At 43.2% G+C, this 22752-nt stretch overlaps 2 protein-coding genes and 1 long non-coding RNA gene across 9 annotated transcripts in view; 2 read left to right on the top strand and 1 right to left on the bottom strand.

The window, feature by feature from the left end:
• Positions 1-28: 28 nt before the first annotated feature.
• Positions 29-5146, top strand: LOC135312010 (uncharacterized). 2 transcript variants are annotated; one of them, XR_010371626.1, is made up of 3 exons: positions 29-425; positions 978-1089; positions 4890-5146. It is a non-coding gene; the product is annotated as an uncharacterized LOC135312010 (long non-coding RNA). The 2 variants fall into 2 exon arrangements; XR_010371627.1 differs by lacking the exon at positions 4890-5146 and adding an exon at positions 2008-2434.
• Positions 5147-7625: 2479 nt separating this feature from the next.
• On the top strand, positions 7626-20450 carry MRS2 (magnesium transporter MRS2). Of its 2 annotated transcripts, XM_064443725.1 has the most exons (11): positions 7629-7912; positions 8248-8321; positions 9798-9834; positions 10446-10558; positions 11022-11195; positions 11874-12004; positions 12701-12817; positions 15499-15651; positions 16765-16882; positions 17700-17813; positions 18925-20450. In XM_064443725.1, the coding sequence occupies exons 1-11, from the start codon at positions 7687-7689 to the stop codon at positions 19033-19035; spliced, it is 1368 nt and encodes a 455-aa protein (XP_064299795.1). In that variant the 5' UTR covers positions 7629-7686; the 3' UTR covers positions 19036-20450. The 2 variants fall into 2 exon arrangements, with proteins under 2 accessions (XP_064299796.1, XP_064299795.1); XM_064443726.1 differs by lacking the exon at positions 12701-12817 and having other exon boundaries at positions 7626-7912.
• The window catches only part of GPLD1 (glycosylphosphatidylinositol specific phospholipase D1), a 38132-nt gene continuing 25824 nt past the window's right edge, over positions 10445-22752 (bottom strand). For all 5 annotated transcript variants that reach the window (XM_064443721.1, XM_064443722.1, XM_009500798.2 and 2 more), the window contains one exon: positions 10445-22416. In XM_064443721.1, the coding sequence (XP_064299791.1) occupies positions 22339-22416 (78 nt within the window). In that variant the 3' untranslated portion in view covers positions 10445-22338. The remainder of the gene's footprint in view (positions 22417-22752) is intronic.

Raw genomic sequence — 22752 nt, forward strand, 5'->3', positions numbered from 1 at the left:
CTCCCAGGGCGAGCAGGGGCGGCGGGGCGGGGAGAAGACGAGGGCGGGCAGGGCGAGGCGGAGCTGCCGCGACATGGCGGTTCCGCGCGAGGCGGATTGCCGGCCAGAGGCCGTTACCCGCCGGTAATGGTGCCTCGCACAGAGGCCGCCCTTCACAGGGGTGTGACAGGCATTAACCGCCCCCAAGACCGTCTCCTGGCGGGCTCCGGTCCCGGCGTGAAGGGCGGGAGTTGGCGGCGGCGGCGGCCCCCTGGCGCCTGTCCCGTCGCTGTGCTGCGTTTGGCCCCGCCGGGGTGGAGACGGGTGGCTGAAAACATGTATTTCGTTCACATGTGGCCAGTTCTTCTTGGGATTTCTTACTAAAGGGGTCAGCTTTTCCCACTCTCAAGAATAAAACAGACTTTCACTAGACCTCCCAGATCAAGGTCACGAAAACGCTAGGCAGCTGGCCTGGCGTGGAGGCAAGGACAAGCCACAGCTGCCACCAAAAGGCAGTTTCTACAGCATGAGTGACTGCCCCAGGCTCTCTGCCCTGGCTTCTTCTCTGTATTCTTTTGCTGATTACGATAAATGCTTTCTCCACTGGAGATTTAGTAATTTGGTGCCTGATTTTGCCTTTGATTCATTATTAACATCAACAACTACCACTTGTGTGTAGGATGGTCCACGGACAAAGCCTAGGAACCACTAAAAAATCATTCCTACCGTTATTCATTCCATTCTTATTTTTTTTCTTGCCGGTTATTAAAAATCCCACCTGAAAACTGTACCTTCGCTCCAGGTCACCTGTTGCCATTTGCTGTTTACGTTTGCCACAATTCAGAAATAAAGCTGGGCTGTGATGTTGCAGGGAAAACAACTTACCAGTGGGGTTGAAATTAGGCTCTTGGACTCCACAAATTAATAGTGTATATGTATGGGCAAGTGATTTTTTTAATGCGCTTACTAAAATGATGCCCTCTGAATGTCTTTTTCAGATGATATGTAAATGTTATAGATGCTGTTCGGGTGCTTTTCCCCCATCCTACCATCTGAATGGGCACAATTCCCTAGTAACACAAAACTAACCTGCACTCCCCCAGTATTTGGGTAAGTTTATTTAGTTATTTGCATTCCTGAAATATTTAAAAGCTTTTCAGTACTCCTGTCATTCTGGGGTTGAGTGAGTCTGTTATAATTTGTTCTCTTAAGGATCTGGGATCTATCACAAGAGCTAATATCAATTCTGCTGAGCTGGCACAAACCTGCAATTCTGTCTGAATAATTTCAGTTAATCAAACTCGGGGTGACTTGCCCCACTAAACCAAGCTCAGATTCGAAATACACCATGACAGTAGCCTAACAAATCAGGAGGATATTCTCGGGAACAATTTCTTTTTAACAAAAATACATCAACAGAAGGAAACAGAAAAACAGTAGACAAAAATGTAAAATAACACATTTGTGGTTCAAAGACCATAACGTAAGGTCAAATTGGGTTAATGTTGCACTCTTTCCTAAGTCAATTTATATAACTCTACATAGAAGATAAAATACAGGATATATTAAAAATGTAATAATATACATATTAAGAATGGACCCAACCTATACCATCATCAAAAGACTCCCTTAGATTTCACAGATGAATATATCAGATCATGAAATCATCCTGACACCATTTTTAATTTAAACTATTCAAAAAACTTTGTAAACAATCCACTTGAAGCTGCATTTTCCTTGATAATTCTGATCCAAACACCTCCAGACTGTCCAATGTTTGGGAAGTAACTTTGGATTTTGCATTATCACACTCGTAGATTTTTTTTAAATCTCCTCAGATTATTAAAAATTGTAAAAAATCAATCACACATGCATTTTATGGGCTTATTCAATGATCAGAGTAGAGTCTGATGTGTCCAAACAAATTCTGACTACAGATAAGTTTTCTTTTCTTGAAAACAGTTCAGACGTGCTTGGGACATGACTTTTGGCTATGCTTTTTGATGCTATCTGCTTTGCTTTTTCCAGGAAGCTGCATAATAACATACAGAAACTTTGATTCCACTGGATTTTTGCTACACCTTGGAGAGAAAATAAACAGAAAATTCCTTAAGTTCAAACTGAATTCCTTTAGCAGTCCCTTTTCCCCACTGATTGGCACAAGACAAAAACTGTTCTAGACCTCCCTACCTGGAATTGTTTAGTGTACGGTAGTGATTGTTCTTCCAAATGGATTTCAGCACATGTGATGGAAGGAATTTTTCTTTCCTTTTATCTTACCTCCTTTGATGTGAAAACTACCCCCCTGCTGTGAGTTACAACAGGGCAGTTAACCATTACAAAAAGAGCAATTTCAGGGTGAGGGAAGTCAAATACGCTACTGTTATTGGTTAACGGTTAAATTTCTCTGCTTGCTGCTGGTTTTCTTCTAACTAATAAAGGGGAGATCCAAGCATTTACCGTCCTCGAATTAATAGTGTTTAACATTGATCTATTGCAAACTGAAAAGAAAATTTGTGATAAAAATATGCATATGTGTAAAAACCAAAAATGCTGGTGACCTTCACGCTGTTCTGCAGTCAAGTAGTGATACATCAACTATATGCAATTTTGTGCTAGATTCTACCACTTCTGGTGACCTTAGGCCTAGTCTGCAATCGCACATCTGTGGCTTAGGAATAAGCCACTGAATATTTGCCTCGTGCACCCATTTTGACACTTGTGCTATTCCAAAATACTGTTGGGCTTTACCTATGGCCATGCTAGTTACAGTCACTTTTGTGGACTGCAATAAAATACCCCTTACAGCTGCCTAGAACTGGTGGGCAAAATCTTTGTCCAAAACTGGAAGTATGTTCTGAATGCTTTGAAGAATTGCTGTGTGGAATTTTACCCGTAGTTTAACCTTTACGTAGCTAATAGCTATGCATCTGAAGACTTCATCTTTCAAAATCTGCTGATTCCATTTCTGCCCTCTATCCCTTTACTTGTGCTGCAGTGGAATCTCACCGTTTTCTTACTCTTAAGTCAACACTTCCAAATTCAGCCACTGAAAAGCACTCAACCATCCAGCCCACCACATACTACGGAGCTCACCATTTCACACCAACCTTTTCAGAACAATACCTTTTATTTTCTTCAGTAATAGCAACAAAGCAAAACAAAACCAGAGTGTTTCCAATGCAGTATAAAGTCAGCATGTGCCTAAGTACGACCACTGCTCGAAAGCTAAGAAAAGCTCAAACACTGCAGCCTGTGGTAGCAGAGCCTTCATCCACAAGAATCTGCTCCTTCTAGCCTTCCCAGGGCCTGACCTCTCATCCCCGCTATTGTTTCAGTCTCTAAGCTATCTCCTATCACATTCTCAACAGTAACAAGACAAGCTGCTGAACCCCCTGACACAGTTAAGATAAATGTAGAGACACATAATCTTTTTATGAGAGAGTAATGTCAGACCTCTCGTCTTACTTGAGGCTGATGGACAAGACCATATCAGTCAGGTCGTGTGTCATGATCATGATGGAGCTGAGGTCAGGTAACAGGCACACATTGGAGGACGTGATGAGAACAGAGCCATGGCATACCGACACAGCATCAAACAGGGTCACTTTTTCTGCAGTAAAATGCTGTTAGGTCTCTGCCATTTCTGGACCAGGAAAGATTGCAGCTTGTTGCAGGTCCCTGACAAGGCTCAGTGATCGCAAAACATGAGGACAGGAACATGTCCCAGTGCTGAAGAAAGACTGATAGAATATACAGAAAGGTTAAGGCTAACATTTGTCAACACAGAGAACAAAATTCAGCTGCTTGTATTGCACACAGTGCTGAGAATCACACTTAATAACTACACCTCTGTGCAGCTTATCTAAAATCAGACTAAGCAATAGCAGACACTTTATTCCCATTTGTAATTCTGGGGTAATCAGACTGTTGCACTGACAGTTTAAGGTATATAAATTATGGTTCAACTCCCATGCATACACACTAACTGGAAGAAACAAAATACTGATGTACTGATGCAGCTGTAAATTTTAAACCCTATGTCATAGCAATTTCACCTACTTATACAATTGCCAGATCAAAAACTCCTTAGAATATCAGGATCCATAATTTTTGCTTAAGAAAAAGCATTAGACAATCACAGTTTAAGCAACAGCTTTTGATGACACAGGTGTTTTCTGACAGTATTCTTGGGACAGCTGAGATGATAAAGGGTTACATGTGGAAAAGGCTTTGGCAAACCCTTAGAGGCACATGAGGAAACACTCTCCATGGAGAAACAAATTCCAGGTGGTTAGCTCCAGTAGGGAAAAAGTTGAAATATATCTTTCATGTGGTCTTGTAATGAAAGCGCAGCCATCCTTTCTAGGCAAAGATTTCTCAGTGTGTTACTGTAGCTACCTTTCATCAAGGCACCTGAGATCATCAGCTGAGTATTCCTGATTCATTCACATAAGAGGAATTATTCTAAATGTTAATATTATGTATTTTAAGTTTTCCATGGAGTCTTTCCTTTTCTCACTCTCTCTTCTTACTCAGCTGCACTCAGCATCCACTAGACACTCACCTGCTGTCTGGAAGCAAACATGTTTTTTGGTTAATCTGTTGTTTGGGTTTTGATTGGGGGTTTCTTTTGTTCTTTTTTTTCCCCCTCAACATGAATAAAATGGGGCTCCTGCAAGCATTTGGTTTAGGAGAAGAAACAGGTAATAGGTTCAAGCACATATTTGTATATAAATGGGATTGATTAAATGTACAAATCATACACTAGAAAGTAATTTCTCTGTAGACAGACATCGGCTTGCCCTTCTACTATAATTTTACCAAAAATTTCTCAGAGCTTTTCTTTAGTTGAGGTTTATAAGGACTCTTCTGATGATATCTATGATTTTCTTTGTGTTTTTGTTCAGTGTTTCTGCTCGATCTCCACCCCAACTGCAATCAGACCAGTCCCTCGTGTCTGACTTTCAGCTGACAGTGGAACTAGTTGCTCACATAATTCAACCTCACAAATGGCTTCTGATTTGGATGGCAATTTCATGGCTAAGCAAGCCTGCGCAGGAGCTAACCTCTCATTTTGGCTGAATGCAGAACAGCCCTCATGCCCGTTCGTGTCGTCTCCAACACACAGCAGATGAGTGTGACCCTTTTTTTTCTTTTTATGAAATAGAGCAAACTGCCCCCAAAGGTTGGCACTGCAGGACAGACAGGATACCTGCCACACGCATGCAGCAGAAGCAACAAGCAGCTCATTGGTGTTTAGAGCTGCAGTGAATAGATGGCAGTTCTAGATCTCCAGTTATCTTTTGTCAGCAGCAGTATAAAATACATTCTGTCTGTGCCTCATGACTTATCCATGGCTGCCAGTTCACACTAATGTGTTGCCTTCACCTCCGAAGACAGAGGTGATATTTGGTTACTGCCTTCCCTTCCAGACACGTACGATGATGACTGATGATGCAGCTATCATGAGATACAACACCAATACTTACTGGTATACTGGTCTATTATATTGTACATATCAAAGTTCGTATCAATATATATTCAGTGTGAAGTTATGTCATCTTATTTCCAACACTTCTGTTGCGTGAGCTGCCAAAGTAACAGACGGACAAAGGAAAACAAATAGATCAATCCAGTCTTTTCCCTTTTTTATTGAAGGGTGTGAAATGTCAGCTGTGTGAGACTTACTGTAAATTCATTAAATGTAAATTTCTGGCAGATATTCTTCAGACGTTTCCCTCGCTTTTGCATTCCAAACATGGAGAGTCAACATAAGCTGCTGTTAGTTGCCAGCAACGGTGCGTGTTTGTTTCCTGCTCTCCTGTGGTACTTTTTGTGCTGTCTGTCTGGTATTTCCAAATTTTCTTTAAGTACCTCTGACAGCCAAGAGTATTAAATTAGTCTTGTACATACTGCCACCTGCTGTGATTAACCAAAACTAGAGATACAGTACTCCCTTTAAGTAGATTTCAGCTTTTTATCAAAGATAAAGGGGGGCAACATTTGCATTCAGGCACACTTACCCTAAAACTGAAAACCTTTGATGGCTTCAGTCTAGACATACATGCTGTATATAGCTACTAAGGAACTTTTTAAATTACTTCCTTGTGAAGTCATTTATCTTTGTGCAGAATGTGTGTAAACCATCGTTCTGATTCTGTACATGTGAATCTGCTTTGAACAAATGCTCATCTATGTACATACTGATGTATGTACGTACAGACACCCACACAAATGCACGGGTGATGTGGCGTAGGAAAGGAGAGGACAGTGTCTGCCTGCAGGTGACTCCCCTTTAACTTGCAGCCCAGCCGAGAGCAGAATTTGGCCCCGACCCCCTTGTCTTCAAAACTCAGACCCGTGTTCAGGACAGCGCTTAGATTTCTGTGCTCCTGTTGGGGCAGCCACTTCTTCTTTTCTTTCCTCACTAAGTAGCAACAAGCACTGAAAGTACATTTTGATAACACGTCCTGCTGCAGGGCTTTGGACACGGGCTTTGCCTTCACGCTGATTTATACTGTTCAGCAGAACCAACCAAGCAAAGGATGTCCCCGCTATCTGCATGAGCCTTTTTCACAGGAAAAATGCAGAGTAAAGATAATATAGAAGCTGGTATTTTATTAATTAATGGTATGTTACTAATTGACCGCTGAACATGAGCCAGCAGTGTGCCCAGGTGGCCAAGAAGGCCAACAGCATCCTGGCTTGTATCAGGAATAGTGTGGCCAGTGGGAGTAGGGAAGCAATCGTGCCCCTGTACTCAGCACTGGTGAGGCCGCACCTCGAATGCTGTGTTCAGTTTTGGGCCCCTCAGTACAAGAAGGACATTGAGGTGCTGGAGCGTGTCCAGAGAAGGGCAATGAAGCTGGTGAAGGGTCTGGAGAGCAGGTCTTATGAGGAGAGGTTGAGGGAGCTGGGGTTGTTCAGTCTGGAGGAGGCTGAGGGGAGGCCTTATTGCTCTCTACAACTACCTGAAAGGAGGTTATAGTGAGGTGGGTGGTGGTCTCTTCTCCCAAATTACCAGTGACAGGACAGGAAGAAACAGCTTCAAGCTGCGTCAGGGGAGGTTTAGACTGGTTATTAGGAAGAATTTCTTTACTGAAAGAGCGGTCAGGCATTGGAACAGGCTGTCCAGAGAGGTGGTGGAATCACCATCCCTGGAAGCATTCAAGAAATGTGTAGACATGTCACTTCAGGACGCAGTTTAGGAGGCATGGTGGTGTTGGGTTGATGGTTGGACTTGATGATCCTAGACGTCTTTCCCAACCTTAATGGTTCTGTGATTCTACGATTCTAATTACACTTGGAAGTCTCAACCAAGCAGCTTTAGGTACACAAGTAGGGCAAAGAACTGTCATTGCAAGACCTTTCGTGGGGGCAGATTTGTTCTACAGTTAGAAAAACCCCACATCTTTAGAAATAAAATCCCAGCCACCAGCACGTTACGCGCGTTACAGCGCGCTCTCGCCGGCCGGCGCAGGGCCGGGGCTGCCCGGGCCTTACGGAGGCCCCTCGGGGCCCCTTACCGGCGGCAAGGCCTGAGCATTTCCCGCCCGGCTGCCAGAGGCGGGCTGTAGCCGCGCCCGGTAGCCTGGCCTAGCCCGGCCCGGCCCGGCCCCCAGCCGCCCTCAGGGCTCCTCCCTCGCCGCGGCTGCGCGCCGGGAGCCGGGCCGGGCCGGGCCGCTGCGCGGGGCCTGCGCGCCGATGCTGCGTCCTGGGCTGCTTCCCCGCGGCCTGGGCCTCCCCCGCGGGGCCCCGCCGGGCCGCGGCGCCTCCGGTTACTGCTGCTGCTGCTCCTGCTGGGCGCCTCGCGGCTGGGCGGGCGGCGGCGGCCGCCTGCGGGCCGCCCTGGGGCTGCCGCCGGGCCGCGGCCGGGCCGCGGGGCTGGCGGTGCCGCCGCCGTTGTGCGCACGGGGGCTGCGCTGGGCGGGTAAGCGGCGGCGATGGGATGGCGCGGGCCGGGCCCCGGTGCCGGGCGGGGGAGGCTGGAGTGGCCCCCTCTGCAGGCCTCGCTGTGCGGCCGCGGGCGGGAGGTGACCCCTCGGCAGGGGAGGGGAAAGCCGAGCCGGCGGTAGCCGCGCTTGGTGCGGTACCTGCCCGCCATCCGCGGGGCGTGGGATGGGCTTGTAGGGGCCTTCTCACCATCAGTGCTGCTTCGTCTGTGTGCCAGTGCCTTATGTGGACAGCTTACAGCCGGGCACCGCGTAATTAAAGGAAAAGCGCAGTGTGCTGGAAGTACAAACGTCTTGTCTTGTCTTTCTTCAGGTAAATTTTATCAGCGTGCCACAACAGAGGCCTCCCAAGCCACTTTAGCCAGCGTGTCTCCTGTTTTTGCAGTGGTAAGTACGTGCAGGCGTTCCCACCAACGAGGGAAGCTTCTGCAAGATGATGGTGCTCGCACTTTTTTTTTCATAAAGCATCATAAGAGCAGATTGATTAGTCTCTCAGAGAACACCCCTAGTTCTAAATTGTTGGTTTAAGGAATTCTGATTTGAGGAACAGTTACGGTATACAGTGTTCATCACGATGTTTTTCTAAGATCCAGCAACTGCTGAAAGTACTCTTGCTTTAACTGTGAAGGCAGGTCAACTTTTAGACATACTTCAGTCAGAAGGTTTCTTGTTAAACTTGTCATGCCTTTTGGAAATAATATTCCTGTGTCTTGGTAGCTCCCTATATATTCTTTTTTAATATGAGTCTGAAAGCCATTTGGAAACTGCTTAATTGACATTGTTAGTGCATGTGAGGGAAGGTAAGGCCTCCTTGTGGAGAACAAAAAGCAGCCATTCTGCAACAAGGTGCATGCAGCTAGGTCCTTGTGGCAGTGCAACCCCTGTTGCAGCTCTACTGGAATGTATGCTTAGGTATGTTTAATTCACAGAAAGTTAGTTTTAAAGCCAGTAATATGTAATCCAGCTGCACGGTTTATGAGCAAAACAGCAAACTTTCTGATTAAACCAGACCCAGACATTGCTGTTTTTCCAATAAAATACTTTTGCTAGGTGATACAAGTGTTAAATGAATAATCTGAATGACAAGTGCTAAACCAAGAAGGATTTAGATGCAGGTTACTAGCTGAAGAGCATATTAATGCAGTACTTGACACAGGCACAAGGCCTAAGTAACCAATTTGTGGTACTCTTTAAATTTTATTTTTAAACTTTTTAGATTGCTACAGAGGAAATACCATCATTTGTAATCCAAAATGTAAGATTTCCTGCTGATCCCTGGTATCCAGTGCCAGGATGCACGGAAGGGCTAAAAGCTGTGCCAGGGGAGGTTTAGACTTGACATGAGGAGGTGGTGCATTACTGAGTGGGTGCTCAAACCCTGGACCAGGCTTCCTAGAGAGGTGGTTGATGCCCCATGGCTGGTCAATGTTGAAGAGGCGTTTGGAGAATGTCCTTAACAACATGCTTTAACTTTTGGTCAGCTCTGAAGTGGTCAGGCAGTTGGATTTGGTGACCATTGTAGGTCCCTGCCAACTGAAATAGACTAGTCTAGTTAATTCTATTCTACTCTGTTCTAAGTCTGATCCTCTGTAAATCACCTCCTTCTTGAGGTTTATGTAGGAACATGGGCGGGCAGAGGACACTGGTTTTGTTTGGTGTGTATACAAACACAGTGAAATATAGAAACACAGTGAAAGCAATTCGGTGCAATATTTTTCTTAATTGGATGAGAGGGCATAAAAAGTTGCTTTTTCTTCATAACATTTACCATTTGATTTCTAGGCAAGGGCAAACAATTTAAGAAATTGATTTCGTGTTTTATAGTAGTTCTGTGAAAAAAATATTTTTTTTCTACTCCTTTAGATGAAGCTTGACAAAGAGGGTAATACTACCTATTTTGGTGAGTCTTCATTGTACTTTTGTTTGTTTGGTTTTTGTTTGCCTTGTTTCCTTGTCCAATGCAGAAAAGCTCAACTGGGAATCTACGTGGGGTAGAAAATTATGTTTGGGATACTTCACTGTGTTTATTTGGGATGTTGCAATGTTTCCTCTGTTTTGCTGCCTTCTGTTGGCCTTCATAGCACCTTTATTTTTACAATTTTTGTATATTTTTAAGTAATATTTTGAAAATAATGTATACAGTCTCTCACAGGAAGGTCATTTTTACTTTGTCTTTTCTTTGTCTTTTTCCTTTTTGACCAGCATGCTACTCTCCTTGTCTTGTATTTCCCTTCCTGTAGCATTGCATGTGCTTTCTCAAATGAGTCGCTTGGTTTCTGATATTAAATGAATTGTCACAGCCAACTTTTTCACTTATATCTAGAATTTTTCTCTTTCCTCTCAAGATACAGTCATCTAAACTTCAGAAAAAGTAAATTACACTGAGGAATCAATGGGAGGAAAACTATTTTAAAGATAGCAGAGCTTTTTTTTATTTTGCAGGACTTAGTTACACACTAAAATGTACGCTTGTCCCCTAAATGTCTTAATCTAAAACTATTTTTATGATAGAAAAGAAGAAAACAGAATTGTACCAGGAACTGGGTCTTCAAGCTCGAGATCTAAGATTTCAGCACCTAATGAGCATCGCTACTAGGAACAACAGGATCATCCTGAGAATGGAGGTAACGGGTTTCCCTATAGCTGAGTGTAAACGTGAACCATGTCTTATCCTTGCACTTGCGTTTTCTTGCGCAGTTCTTCTAATACCAGTTCTCTGTGATGTGCAGTCCAGCAGTAAATGTGTCTTTGGAGCTGTACCTAGCAATCAGAGGTATGGGTTTACCAGTACTATGTGTTAATGACCATTTTCCTAGTTGACCACAGGAGAAACATTACTAACATAGTCCTAGAAGTAAAGGCTTACGAGGAGCCTCTTCTCAGTCACACCACCGCTGGGACAGTGTTGTGTCTGAACCATGGGGAATCCACTAGTTAGCAGTTAGCATGAGATTCTGTTATTTTCCTGCCTGAAAATACATTTGAAGAGTGGCTTTATCAAAGCCTAAATTATCAAATATACTACAGAGTTATGACAAATCTTCAGAGAGGTTTTTTTCAGACTCCTACATGTACTGTCTTTTTCAGTTCTTGAAGGCTGTCATAACACCAGAGTTTCTTCTGATACTAGATTATCGTAATTTAAATCTGGAACACTGGCTCTTCAATGAACTAGCATCTCAGCTGGCTGGGGAAGGTCAACTAGTTACATATTCCCTGCCCTTTGAATTCCGAGCCATAGAAGCAATCCTGCAGTACCGGGTGAGCTATCTCATGTTTACTTAAATTGTTTTGGAGGTTGTTTCTTCATAGAAAGGACAGTATTAATTTATTCTTGTGTTAATATTTATACATATGCATTTGTCTATGTATTACGCACTTACTCTAGGAGTTCTGTTTTGGTTTCGGCTTTTGTTGCTTTAGTTTTTATGGTTTTCTATGTATGTGTGTTTCCATTCCGTTCCCAAGAAAGCACTAGTTGGATGCAATGGCTTCACTATCATTTGAACAATTAAAAAAGCAATCAGAGTACCTTTCTGGAGACATGCCGTAGCTGAAATGGAAGTCACACAAAAGTGCTGAGGTTTTTGGCCTCTTGGGCAGGAGTCAGATAATGATTTCTAGCTATCCTTAAAAGCCTGTGCTTGCTAATGCTAATATGATATTCCTCGACAACCAGTGTGTTAGCTTTATCAGCCTTGTTGGTGTGCTTGTCACTGGGTTTCAGTTCAGTGCAAATCACTTCTATAAAATACTGTATTTTGCACCGGCTTTATCTTGTAAGGGGTATCCCTATAGCAAGTATTTCTGGGGCATTAGAAAGCAGATTGTCTTAACTGCGTGTTACTGTGAATTTTGTGTTCAGAGACAGGAGTCAGTTGCCCAAGTCATTCTAAAGGGATTGCTTTAATTCTTATGAAGGATCGTGTTGTTATCTAGATCAGCAAACTGCAGGGGAGACTTAACACTTTGCAGCCTCAGATCCTTGAGACACTGGAAGCTCTAGTGGACCCCAAGCTTTTGTCTGTGGATAGGAGTAAACTACACATTCTCCTGCAAAATGGCAAGAGGTAAATAAGAGTAAGCTGTGAAGAGACTAGAAGATGACCATAGAAAATTATATGCAATGAAATGTTAGAAAAATGGTATCTAATTTAATTTCCTAGATTACTGTAATGCTGGGTCGTGCATCTTATTTGTAAATGTAAAAATTGGTAGATGGAGTTCCTAGTGATGCGGGGAGAACCGGAAAAAGGGAAATCTATTCCGAGTTGTCAGAAATACAGTCGAGCTTCTTAAATAGCATCTGACAGAACAAAATAATACGTAAGAGAACAAAACAACATAATGAAAATGTTCCCCGTAATGTAAAACAAGATTAGCCTTTGGATCTGTGCTTTAAGGTTATTAGTACTAATGCACTGGTACCTTCATGCATTAGCCTCTCTGGTACAACAGCGCAAATATGCACTCGCTACATACTCACGGAGCGCTGTTTTTTTTCTGACTTACAAATATATCCAGAAAACACATGGGAATCCCTTTTGGTGTGGGTCTGTAGCTCGCTGGTCCCCAGGCAGATCACCACCACTGCTAAGTATGTGGTCTGTAGAGAATTTTTTGAAGGAGCTCTTAGAACCCTGCAAGGAAGTCTTTCCTGGCTGCTCCATCTGGCGAGGGTGCTGGCTGGCAACCCCATTTAGAGATTACCTTTGTGCACTGGTGCCAGTGGGGATTACTTGACCTTTTGCCTGTTCTTTCTTCAGCTTGTCAGAACTGGAAACAGATCTTAAAGTTTTCAAAGAAACAATTCTGGAGATCTTAGATGAAGAAGAATTAATAGAAGAGCTCTGTCTATCTAAATGGACTGATCCACAAGTATTGTATGTATATTTTGAAACCACATACTTTTTTAACAGTGTGTTTTGTTTGAGGAGAACTTGAACACTAAGCTGGGTGCTCCCTGCCAAAAAGCAGAAAGAAAAAGACTTTCTAATTTTTTAAAGCCCTAACGCTTGCCGCTTCAGAAATGGTTGTATTCACCATTTTGGAGAGAGACTCCATTAGCACTAGTCATTATGCAGTTTCAAATAGTTCTTGGCATAATAGGCCAGCTCATCTAGTACGTAATGGGATGGGAGCAGGATGGCAGGAGGAGAAGCAGCAAGTATTATCTTTCAATACAAATTAACACTTTCTGGGAGAATTTTCTTCAGTTTCACTAAAAAAACAGGCAGGTTTTAAAGCTTGTCTTGAATAGGTCAGATACCACACTTCCTTTGTTAGAAGTGTTCTGAGCACCTTGCTTCTAGCTTTTTGCTCACCAGGAGAACCTGAAGGAAAGAGGCTCTGGAACAATCTTGTGCACCTTGAAGAGCAGCATTTCAGGGAAAATGTACATGCAGAAATAGTCCTGTTGCACTTTCTCAAATCATGGTGAAAGACAACACACAGCAGCACCACCACTAGTCGCTGTGAAAACTAAAGAGCAAAAAGATGATGTTTTGGGCTGAACTGTATTTAAATCTTGGGCATACAGACATGTTCTGTGTTTAAGCAGATAACAGAAACTACCTTTCAGGGTCCTGTGTGAAGTTGCTGAATAATACTTTCGCCTAACCATGTTGCATGTGGATATTAATACTGTTCACCCAGCAGCATGGGTTTGAAATCAGGAGATAAGTTTCTTGCCCTGCAAAGCATAGTCTAAACGTGCAGCAGAAACTCAGTATTCCGGAAGTGGTTTGCAGTTGGCATTTCTAATGCATCTGCTGGAGCAGTATTGGGAGGGCTCTGAATTCCAGGCAGCTCCTGAGCCATCGGCTGGTCTTCATCCTGGTTTTGCTTACAGCCTTCCTTTGGGCTTAACGCAAGCTGCTGGCAAATCTTCTCTTGCCTCGTCGTAGACAATGTGTAGGGAACATCTAGGAAAGATACCAAGGTCACCTTACACTCTCACATCTGGAGAAACCTGAAGTCATGACTTCTTTCAGACACCATTGCACGGTGGGGGGAGGCTGTGTGAAGAATGCAGGAGCCGTGCTGCAGGGCGCGGTGAGGCAGTCCGTCGATGAGGCACTCCAGGAAACAGTAGCCACGACAGCACATTTGCAGGCAGGCTGGCAGTGTGTGGGCAGCTCTTTTGGCTCCAGGATTGATGCGGGTGATGTGTGGTATTTTATGAACTCAGAAAGCCTGAGGAGGTGTGGTCGAACCCAGCTAGGCACATAGGTGCCATCAGAGATCGTTTGCAGCAGGAATGGTGAGCTGAGCCCGGAAAGATGAGGCAGACTTCGTATCTGTGTGAAGGGGTGGCAGACTGTCAAAGACTCATGAGACAAATGGAGGCTAGTTAATGAAAGCAAACCAGGTGTCAGTTATTTTGAAGGCCATATGCCTGTTGTTTCCCTTTGTATATCCACAGAGGAGCCAGTGTAAAGATACTCATCGAATAAGACCTTGAGCTGAATCTATAACACAGGAGATAGTACTCTAAGGCTTTCAAGTCTGCAACTCCTCTCATCTGCATGCAATAAAAACCTCAAGTTCTGAAGGGCTTTAAAATCAGCCCATTCAGTTTCTGCCCCATCAGAGAGAAACTAGGGGCTCTCTTAAAGGTTCTCAGGGAGCTTACATCGGTTGATTCTGAAAACATATCACTTATTTTCTTGGAAAACCATTTCAGAGAGCTTCCTTTAACAGTCAGCAATGCCAGGAGGAGATCCTTTAAAAAGTTTAGTCTCTCTGGAGAAATGAGGTCATATTACAAAAGAAAAAATGACGAAGAATATTCCTGGCTTTGCTATTTCCAAGCTCTTGTGGATCTCAGGTGCCTGGGCTTTCATCTACATGATGAACAATCCAGGACACTGCCAGAAACATACATACCTGTTCCAGAGAAAGCTGCTGCGCCACTTAGAGAGTAGCATCTTCCATTTGATGCTCACTCTTCAGCTGCTTCATGCTCCCAAAAACGTTTTGCAGTAATTACCGTGTACAGCTGAAACACCCTACAACTAAACTATTTGAATATACATGTAAAACATCTCCCTTGCCATGTAATTGTTTGTGTGTTGACTTTTGGTTATGTTTCATTCTTGGAGTTTTTGACTGCACCGTTACCAGCTTCCACCACTTGAGGGCACCAAGAAGTTAAACATCTCCTTTCAAAATTGTCAGCACCTTATAATAACTTAAAAATAATAAAAACGTCTATAGTAATATAAACTTTATAAATAATATAGAATTTATAACTTCTTAATATCTGAAAAAGTAAGATTTGTGGTGCTGTGCATGCCTCGAGCACATCAAATGCTAACTGCTCTACTCAGAATAATTGACTGCCTTTGCTGATCAGCTGATAGATATAAAAATATGCCTTTTATTTTAAGCTGATGGTATGGTTGGAAGTTCCTCACTGAAAAGACTGTATTTTGATATCTAGTGTCTAACAGCACTCTTGTTTGCTGTTCCCCACAACTCTTGTGTGCTTGTCTTAACACATCACTAACACGCTTCTGTACAACATGGAGCTAACCAGAAAAATACACATTTTTGCTCACAGTGAGGAGAGTACGTCTGGGATTGACCATGCAGAGGAAATGGAGCTGCTGCTGGAGAACTACTACAGACAAGCAGAAGATCTTGCAAATGAAGCTCGCGAACTCAGAGTACTGATTGACGACTCAGAAAGCATAATCTTTATCAACCTGGACAGGTTAGCTACCCTACCTGTAGTACTGCCCAAAGCTGAGCAGCATTTAATGCTGCCTGGTCTTTCCCAAATCTGCCTGCAAGGGAAATTGGGGAATTCCGTCTTCAAGAGGGTTTGAATGGACTTGCAGTCACAGCACAAGAAGCTACGTTGCACTTTTCTTATTAGTGAACTGGATAAAGCAAAGCAACAAGACACCCTAATTGGTATGTGTAAAAACCTTTCTAGCTAGGCATCAGTTCTCCCTAGCAGGAGAAACTGAGCTTCTAGATCCTTCTGGGGAGCTACTCACTAAAGGTAAATGTCTGCAAATTTGGGGGCAAAATAGAATTCTACTCAGGAAAGTTTACTCTTAAATCAGCAAAAGTGAATTATTTAAGAGTCTGGCTAGGCTGCTCGGGTGTTCAGGTGTACATTCCATAGAGCGAGTGCTACATGAGAGAATAACTTTGGAGGGAATATTTTCTCTCTGTATGCTACAGTTCTCACTACGAGTCAGCTTTCTTAGTGAAAAATAATTGTAGCTTGCATTTGCAGGCACGTGCCACTCTGTCTTTGAGGCCGGTGTTTAATATTCGTTCTCCTCTTTACTGGGGAGTTACCTGTAGAAGCAGTTGGTGGGTGCTGCATCAGGAAACCACAAAAATCCTTTTGGGAAGACTTGAATATGGAATTCTCCAAAACAGGCTCAAGTTTATAGTCTGCAGCATTTACCGACTCTGCTTCTTTGTAAGTATATTCATTTGCAAGGTAACAGTAAAGTTTTGCTTCCTGTGGATACAGACATATAAATTCCAGCCTGTTAGTAGTGAGAGAACACAAATTTCTGTGGAAATTTACTGTTACCCTGTGTATATACACCTCTAAGAAGTGAGCGAGGCTAGAAAGTCTGCTGATGATTAAGCAGAACCTGCTGTCTTAGAGGTATCCTGATGCAGCAATTTCAAAACGATAGCCGCTCTATTCTGTTGTTTCATGAGCTTTGTCACTGGGCTGCCTAACTCCAGCATGATTTCCTCTCACTATTTAGTTTTAGTGCATGCTGTGTGGAATTTGAGAATTCAGGCAGCAAATCAATTTTTGGGTTCCCCTTACAGATGTTTCTCCCTTCTCTAGCCACCGTAATGTCATGATGAGACTGAACTTGCAGCTGACTATGGGGACTTTCTCGCTCTCTCTGTTTGGACTCATAGGAGTTGCATTTGGTATGAACTTGGAGTCATCTCTTGAAGAGGTAAGGAATCAGTGCTGCTTTATCAGTGACATAAAACATGGGCCCTACTCTTATATTGCATTTTATATTGAGTACAGCTTCATTCTTTCCATAGGTCAAGGTCCAGATTTGAAGTAATATGTGAACATAATTTAGTCCAAATTTAGTCCAGTGATTCATGTGTTCATGTGGTCACTTTCTTGTAAGCAAATGATATATGGCTAACAGCACAGTGTTGCAGCCTTTTTTCTGTGTAGTGTCCGTGGAAAAGAAATGGGAAGACAAATTTATGGTTGTATAAGGACTGAATATAAAGCAGTATGAAGGTTTCTTTGATGATTGTCTAGTCTACTGAAAAGACTAGCTTTGTCTTCCAGATGGCAAGGGTATCTGGCAGGCAGCCAGGGCATTGCCAGCACACCAGAGGAAATCCTCCACTGTCAGTTATGTGTTTATACCTTGACTGGGTGGGGTTAGACCGGGGGGTACAAATTTACAATTGTACATGCTATCTTTAAAACAAGAAACACCCCAAAACTAAGCAAAGGCTTCTTCCTTGCCAAATCCATTGAATATAGGAGGGTTTAATTTCGAGACTTCCCAATGAAGGAAGGAAAACTGCATGGGACGGTAACAGTACACTGGGATGATTCCTAAATTAAATGCTTTGCTGTGAAACAGCCCTTTTCCCAAGGTGGGGCTTGGCTGTTGATGGTGGAGAGTTTACTACTTCCTCCCATAAAGGAGGGGAACACTGGTGGGGAGTGAGAGATTATCTTTGGATAATCCCTTTCCTGAAGCGACAGCTGCATGACTAATGGGAACGTTCTGTTGGTAGGACCCCAGAATATTTTGGTTGGTGACGGGGATTATGTTTCTGGGAAGTGGTCTGATATGGCGACGCTTGCTTTCCTTCCTTGGGCGGCACCTAGAACCTCCACTACCTCCTCACGTATGTATGGTTGGCTAGGGTTTCTGCGTCAGACCCTGCATGTACAGTCCATTTCTAAAGCAGGAAATAAGCCATTGTAGAGGAGTGGGCCACCGAGCACAGGGGAATTCAGCTCCATTTCTGCTCCTTGACAAAGGCAAAGGTTCTCCCTAGCTGGATTGAATGAGGTGGGAAGCCCCAGCACTGGCAATGAGATGCTTGAGCAGTAAGATACTGCTCACTGTTGCCAGAAGTGAGGCTGCAGTCTGTTCCTCACTGTATTTACTTTCACGGGGCAGCCCAAGGGAAGCTGAGGCTGGTGGTAGAAGCAGCCCTCATTTGCGTTCTCAGCTGCTGCAGCACTCTGTTCATCATGAGGGATGTAACAGAGGCTGCCCTCCTCCTCCCACCCACACACTAACTCTGGATCTGTAGTTCCTGTCTTGTAAAGGAGAAGGTAAAGATAAAAGGACAGTGAGGACAGGTACTAGCGGAAGCATCTCTCTGGGGAATGGTGCCATGGTTGTGATGTCCTGACTCCCCGTCTGAGGTTTGTAATAGCTCCTCACATGCACAGCAGCTATCTTTGCTATTGGTGCTGATGGCATCGTAGAGCCCTGTTGTACCAAGCTGCATGAAGATTTCCAAGGAGATCGCCTTCAGGTTAGCAAGATTTCATGTGGGTCATTTTCACTGTTTTTTGGCACTTACCTGCCAAAGCTTGTGCGACTGTGTTATCTACTTCTGTTCTGTGCTGTAATATTCATAACAGGGAAGCATCAGTGGATTCAAAAGTAAGTTGCTACAAGTAAAGAAAGAAATGAAGGGCCACCCAATCAACTCCCCTTCTTCCCTCCCTCCCTCGCCTCTAAGAGGCAGATGGAAGTAGTTTGTTTACCGTGGCTAAAACTAACTGGACTATCCTCAAGTGTTGCTCAAAACCGATGCCAGCACATACTGACCTGGCTCGGAGAAATGTACTGAAAGGGATTAGGGAGGGAGAAGACAGAGACAGTGTTCTGAAAATAAGAGGAGAATAATCAGGATTTGGGCCTCTCTGAAGATGTATTTCCTTCTGCTGCATATACAGCAGCTTCTCATGTAATCACAGGCTATTTTGTATCTTGCCTAGGTTCCTGCAGTTTTGAAAAAATCACAGCCAGCGTTTGGAAGAGTGGAGATAAAGAACAACCTCAAAGCAGAAACATTTGGGCTGAGCAGAAGCACATTAACAAACCAATAGGAGCAGCAGGAATGAAGAGACTTTTATTGTTACAGGGTGGACTTTGGACGCTTTCTTTGCATTTGTTCTTCCCTACTGAAAACGGCAAGAATTTCTAAGCTTGCTAATTTAATATATACTTTGTGCCAAAACCCTGTGGTGAGATTTTAACACTCGCACACAAAAGGAAAGAAACACAAGGGAAAGCAGCAACATGCTTTCCACAGTAGTCTCACCTCCACCCCACAAATGTTTTATTAGTTTTCTGTATCATGTACATGTACTTATTTTTGGGCATTCTAATTTCAGGTGTTTCTGTCAAATACCTCTTCGTGTAATGGCCTTTCTTAAAGAGAACAGTATTTTCAGCTTAAAGGATGTCAGGAGTCAGCATTCATTAATAACTCTGGTTCTAAGCTCCAGATTTAGGAATCTGACTTCAAATGTAAAACTAAAATCCACCCCAAAAGTGGCCTTTTTAATGGATTTTTTTTTTTTAAGTCCCTGTTGTAATTTCAAGAATAGATTTTCCGCAGCAAAAATCATACCTGCATCTCTTGTAAAGCATCACCTCTAAATTGGCAGTAACCAGAAATAATAGTTTCCCTTATTTTAAGTGAGCAATAACAGGTTTTATAATGTAGCTACTTATCTTGGGTATTCCTTAACAATTAATTTAGGCCCAAAACATACACAGTTTTAGTAACAGGAAAAGCGGGCCTGTTGATCATGCACACTTGTGCTTGCCGTCTGCCACTAGTTCAACGTGCACTGATACAGCTGCGGGTTAACTACTCCTCATGTTGTCATAAGGACCGACTCAAAGGCTGGTAAAAATCAACAGACCGGTTGTTAAGTTTCTCTTAAGCTGGGCTCCGCGTTCCCTCTTTCCTCTCCAAGAAGACAAGACGAAGCATGGACTAGCCTGCGCCACAGTAAGGGTTAGTAAAGGGTGTGGAAGCCTGGTGTCCTGTGATGGACTGAAGGAAGGAGTAAAATTATTATGCCCAGTATCTCTGTTTTTTCTTAGAATTTATCTCTGAGGGCGTAGTTCTCCACTGGTCTGTCTCAGTCTGTAGAGGAGGGAGCATGGAATCCTCCTACATCAGGTCACAAACTGTCTGTTTCTCATCAGGAGTTTTTTAACCTCTCTGTAACATACAGTGAGCAGCTCCTTAGGTGCCACCAGGTAACTCGCTGTACTGGCAGGGATGAAAGGACAGTGACTGTAGCTGTGAACGTTTTTTACTCAGGACTAACAAGTCAAAAATGGAAATAAAAGGGTACATAAATTACAGTTATACGCAGGCCTGTGATCCTAGTTTGGTAAAAATCAGCTGTACATAATTATTTTCAAATGGTTGTTCTGTATGTGACTTCAACTGCAGATATAAAAGGCATGAGAATTTGAGAAAATAAATGGGGTTTGTAATGTTCTTTGAGGTTTTTAGCTGAATTTTTTGCAGCCTTTTTGCTTAGGAGGTAGAGCTGTAAAAAACTTCTAAACTGAGCATTTCAGTGGAAAAAAATGGCTCGCTTATTTTGGCTGATAAACCCCAGTGTGTGAAGGGATATGGATGCTGATGTTTTCAACGGAGTTGTAGTTGCATTAGGCCAGGACTGAAACGTGTTGGTGCGGCTGTTCGGGAAGCTTTTGTATAAGCTTTCCAAGCTCTGTTTTCTGCGCAGAGAGGCCTCTGTGAACCGTATTGACTCCTTTTCCTGTACGTAACTGACTTAAAGCACAATAAAAGCACCGAGAGGAAGACACATCTTTTACAAGACTGCCTTTCTCTACAGACATATGCAAATGTTTAACAGTTTTCTTAAAATTCAAGTAATCAAAATGCATTCATGTGCAATGAAATTACTCTGAGCTCATACGCAGAAAAAAAACCAAAGCCAGTGGAGGCTGTATGTGCAGAATGGAATTGCTACGCAGCATACTGGTTTCATCAACTTTCATGTAAAAAGGACAACTTTTTCTTCTGCCCTTAAATACACAGCTCATTTTGCCTCGCGCCACAGTGCAGAGATTTGTAAGGCAAGTACTGTGCACCCAGTTTGTCCAGTTGCTTCCTTCATAAAGTTCAAAATTTTGTGGGTTTTTTTTTTAAGTCTTCTGCTATTTGGGCAGGTAAAGTCCCCAGAATAGATGTCAGAATGGATTTACACATCAAGCTAATGTTCTCTTTGCCTTTTTTTTTTTTTTTAAAAAAACCAGCATGAGAGAATTCCTAAGAAGGTAAGTTGAGGTCTGTCATCTTGGAGTATGACCTTTAGAACTCTGTGGTATTCTACTGACTTGTGTTATTTAAAATAAAAATAATGCTTTACATTTGTGAAGGGGGCAAGAGAGAGGAAATACGTATGTATACGTATGTGTCTACAGACTAGTGTTGGGAAGAGAGCATCACATCTTGCTGCTCAAGTTGTTTAATAGGTAATTGATGCACACTCTTAAACCTGCGTCATACAAAATTAGTGTTAATTAGTTGAAGACAATACTGTTAACAATAAAAGCTGTTAACGATTCTACATTACCATGGTCATGGAATTTTACATGAAGATACAAAGAAAGGGTGTCAGAGTAGTCTCAGCCACGAGTGCGAAAGCAAAAGCATTTCCTAAAACTTAATCAGCCTGCTTGCGCTCTTCTCCCTGGGAGCCCCAGCTGTTCTACACCCGGAATGGAGGCTTCAAGACTTGCTCAGAGACAGAGGCAGTCTTTTTGATTGGCACCCACCTTTCTGTCTGGCTTAGAGCTGCCCCTCCTCCGTGCTTATTATTTTGACAGCAACTTTTGATATCTTAGAACCCCCGTCTGTATCACAGTATGCAAGGAATTGTGAACGAGGTGCTACTCTTTCCTGGTTTTGTCAAGAAAATACTCAAATCTGACCAGTAAAGGCGGCGACCACTGAACACTGAACTTAGGTAGCCAAATAGGACTACCAAAATCTAGCTGCCTGCTCGTTTCAGCTTCTAAAAGGTTTTCTGACCAGCTTGCTTGTTCTAGATTAAGTGATGCTACTGCTCACAACAGAATTAATTTGTGCTTTTACATGACTGACAGTTTTGGTTGGTTTGTAAGCCAAACCACCATGAATGCTCATAATCCCCTTCAATTAAAAAACAGTGCCCATCCTCCCTCCCTCAGCACTGCCTAGGACCCCATCTAGCTATCTGGGACATCTTTATAGCAAAAGTTTGCTGTCGTGTGGTCTAGTGATTTGTGTGGCTTGAGGAAAGTATCACAGACAGTATGGAGATTCTTCACTAAAAGACCAGCTGTGCCCTGGGCGTAAAGGCTACCATGACCTTTTAGAGCGAGTAGACGAAAATCCTTCCACCAAGGCGAGCTTTTGCCGAACTTCTCTCTGCTGCCACTACAACTTCTTTCTGCAGAGACACAGAACAAAGGTTAGCAAAATGCAGCTGCAGGCGTACGATTGCCTTAAGCTTCCCTAATGGAAGCCAGGTTTCGTCCATGCCATTAGTGTCACACAGAAATGTGATGAGGAGAAAACGAGAGAGCGCAACCCACTTCATCAGAATAGTGGTGAACGAACCGATTTGGCAAACAGACTTTATTTCATTTGGGGAACTGGACGAAGCTGCAGTCAAATCTCTTGCCAATATAAGCTATTTCTCAGGGGTAAGATCAATACAGAGGAAGCTGGAGTGTGGACTGGATTGGTGCCATAGCGAAGGAATGCAACTGCTTGGGGAACAGCC

This window comes from Phalacrocorax carbo, chromosome 2, assembly GCF_963921805.1.
Source record: "Phalacrocorax carbo chromosome 2, bPhaCar2.1, whole genome shotgun sequence".
NCBI classification, from domain to species: domain Eukaryota; kingdom Metazoa; phylum Chordata; class Aves; order Suliformes; family Phalacrocoracidae; genus Phalacrocorax; species Phalacrocorax carbo.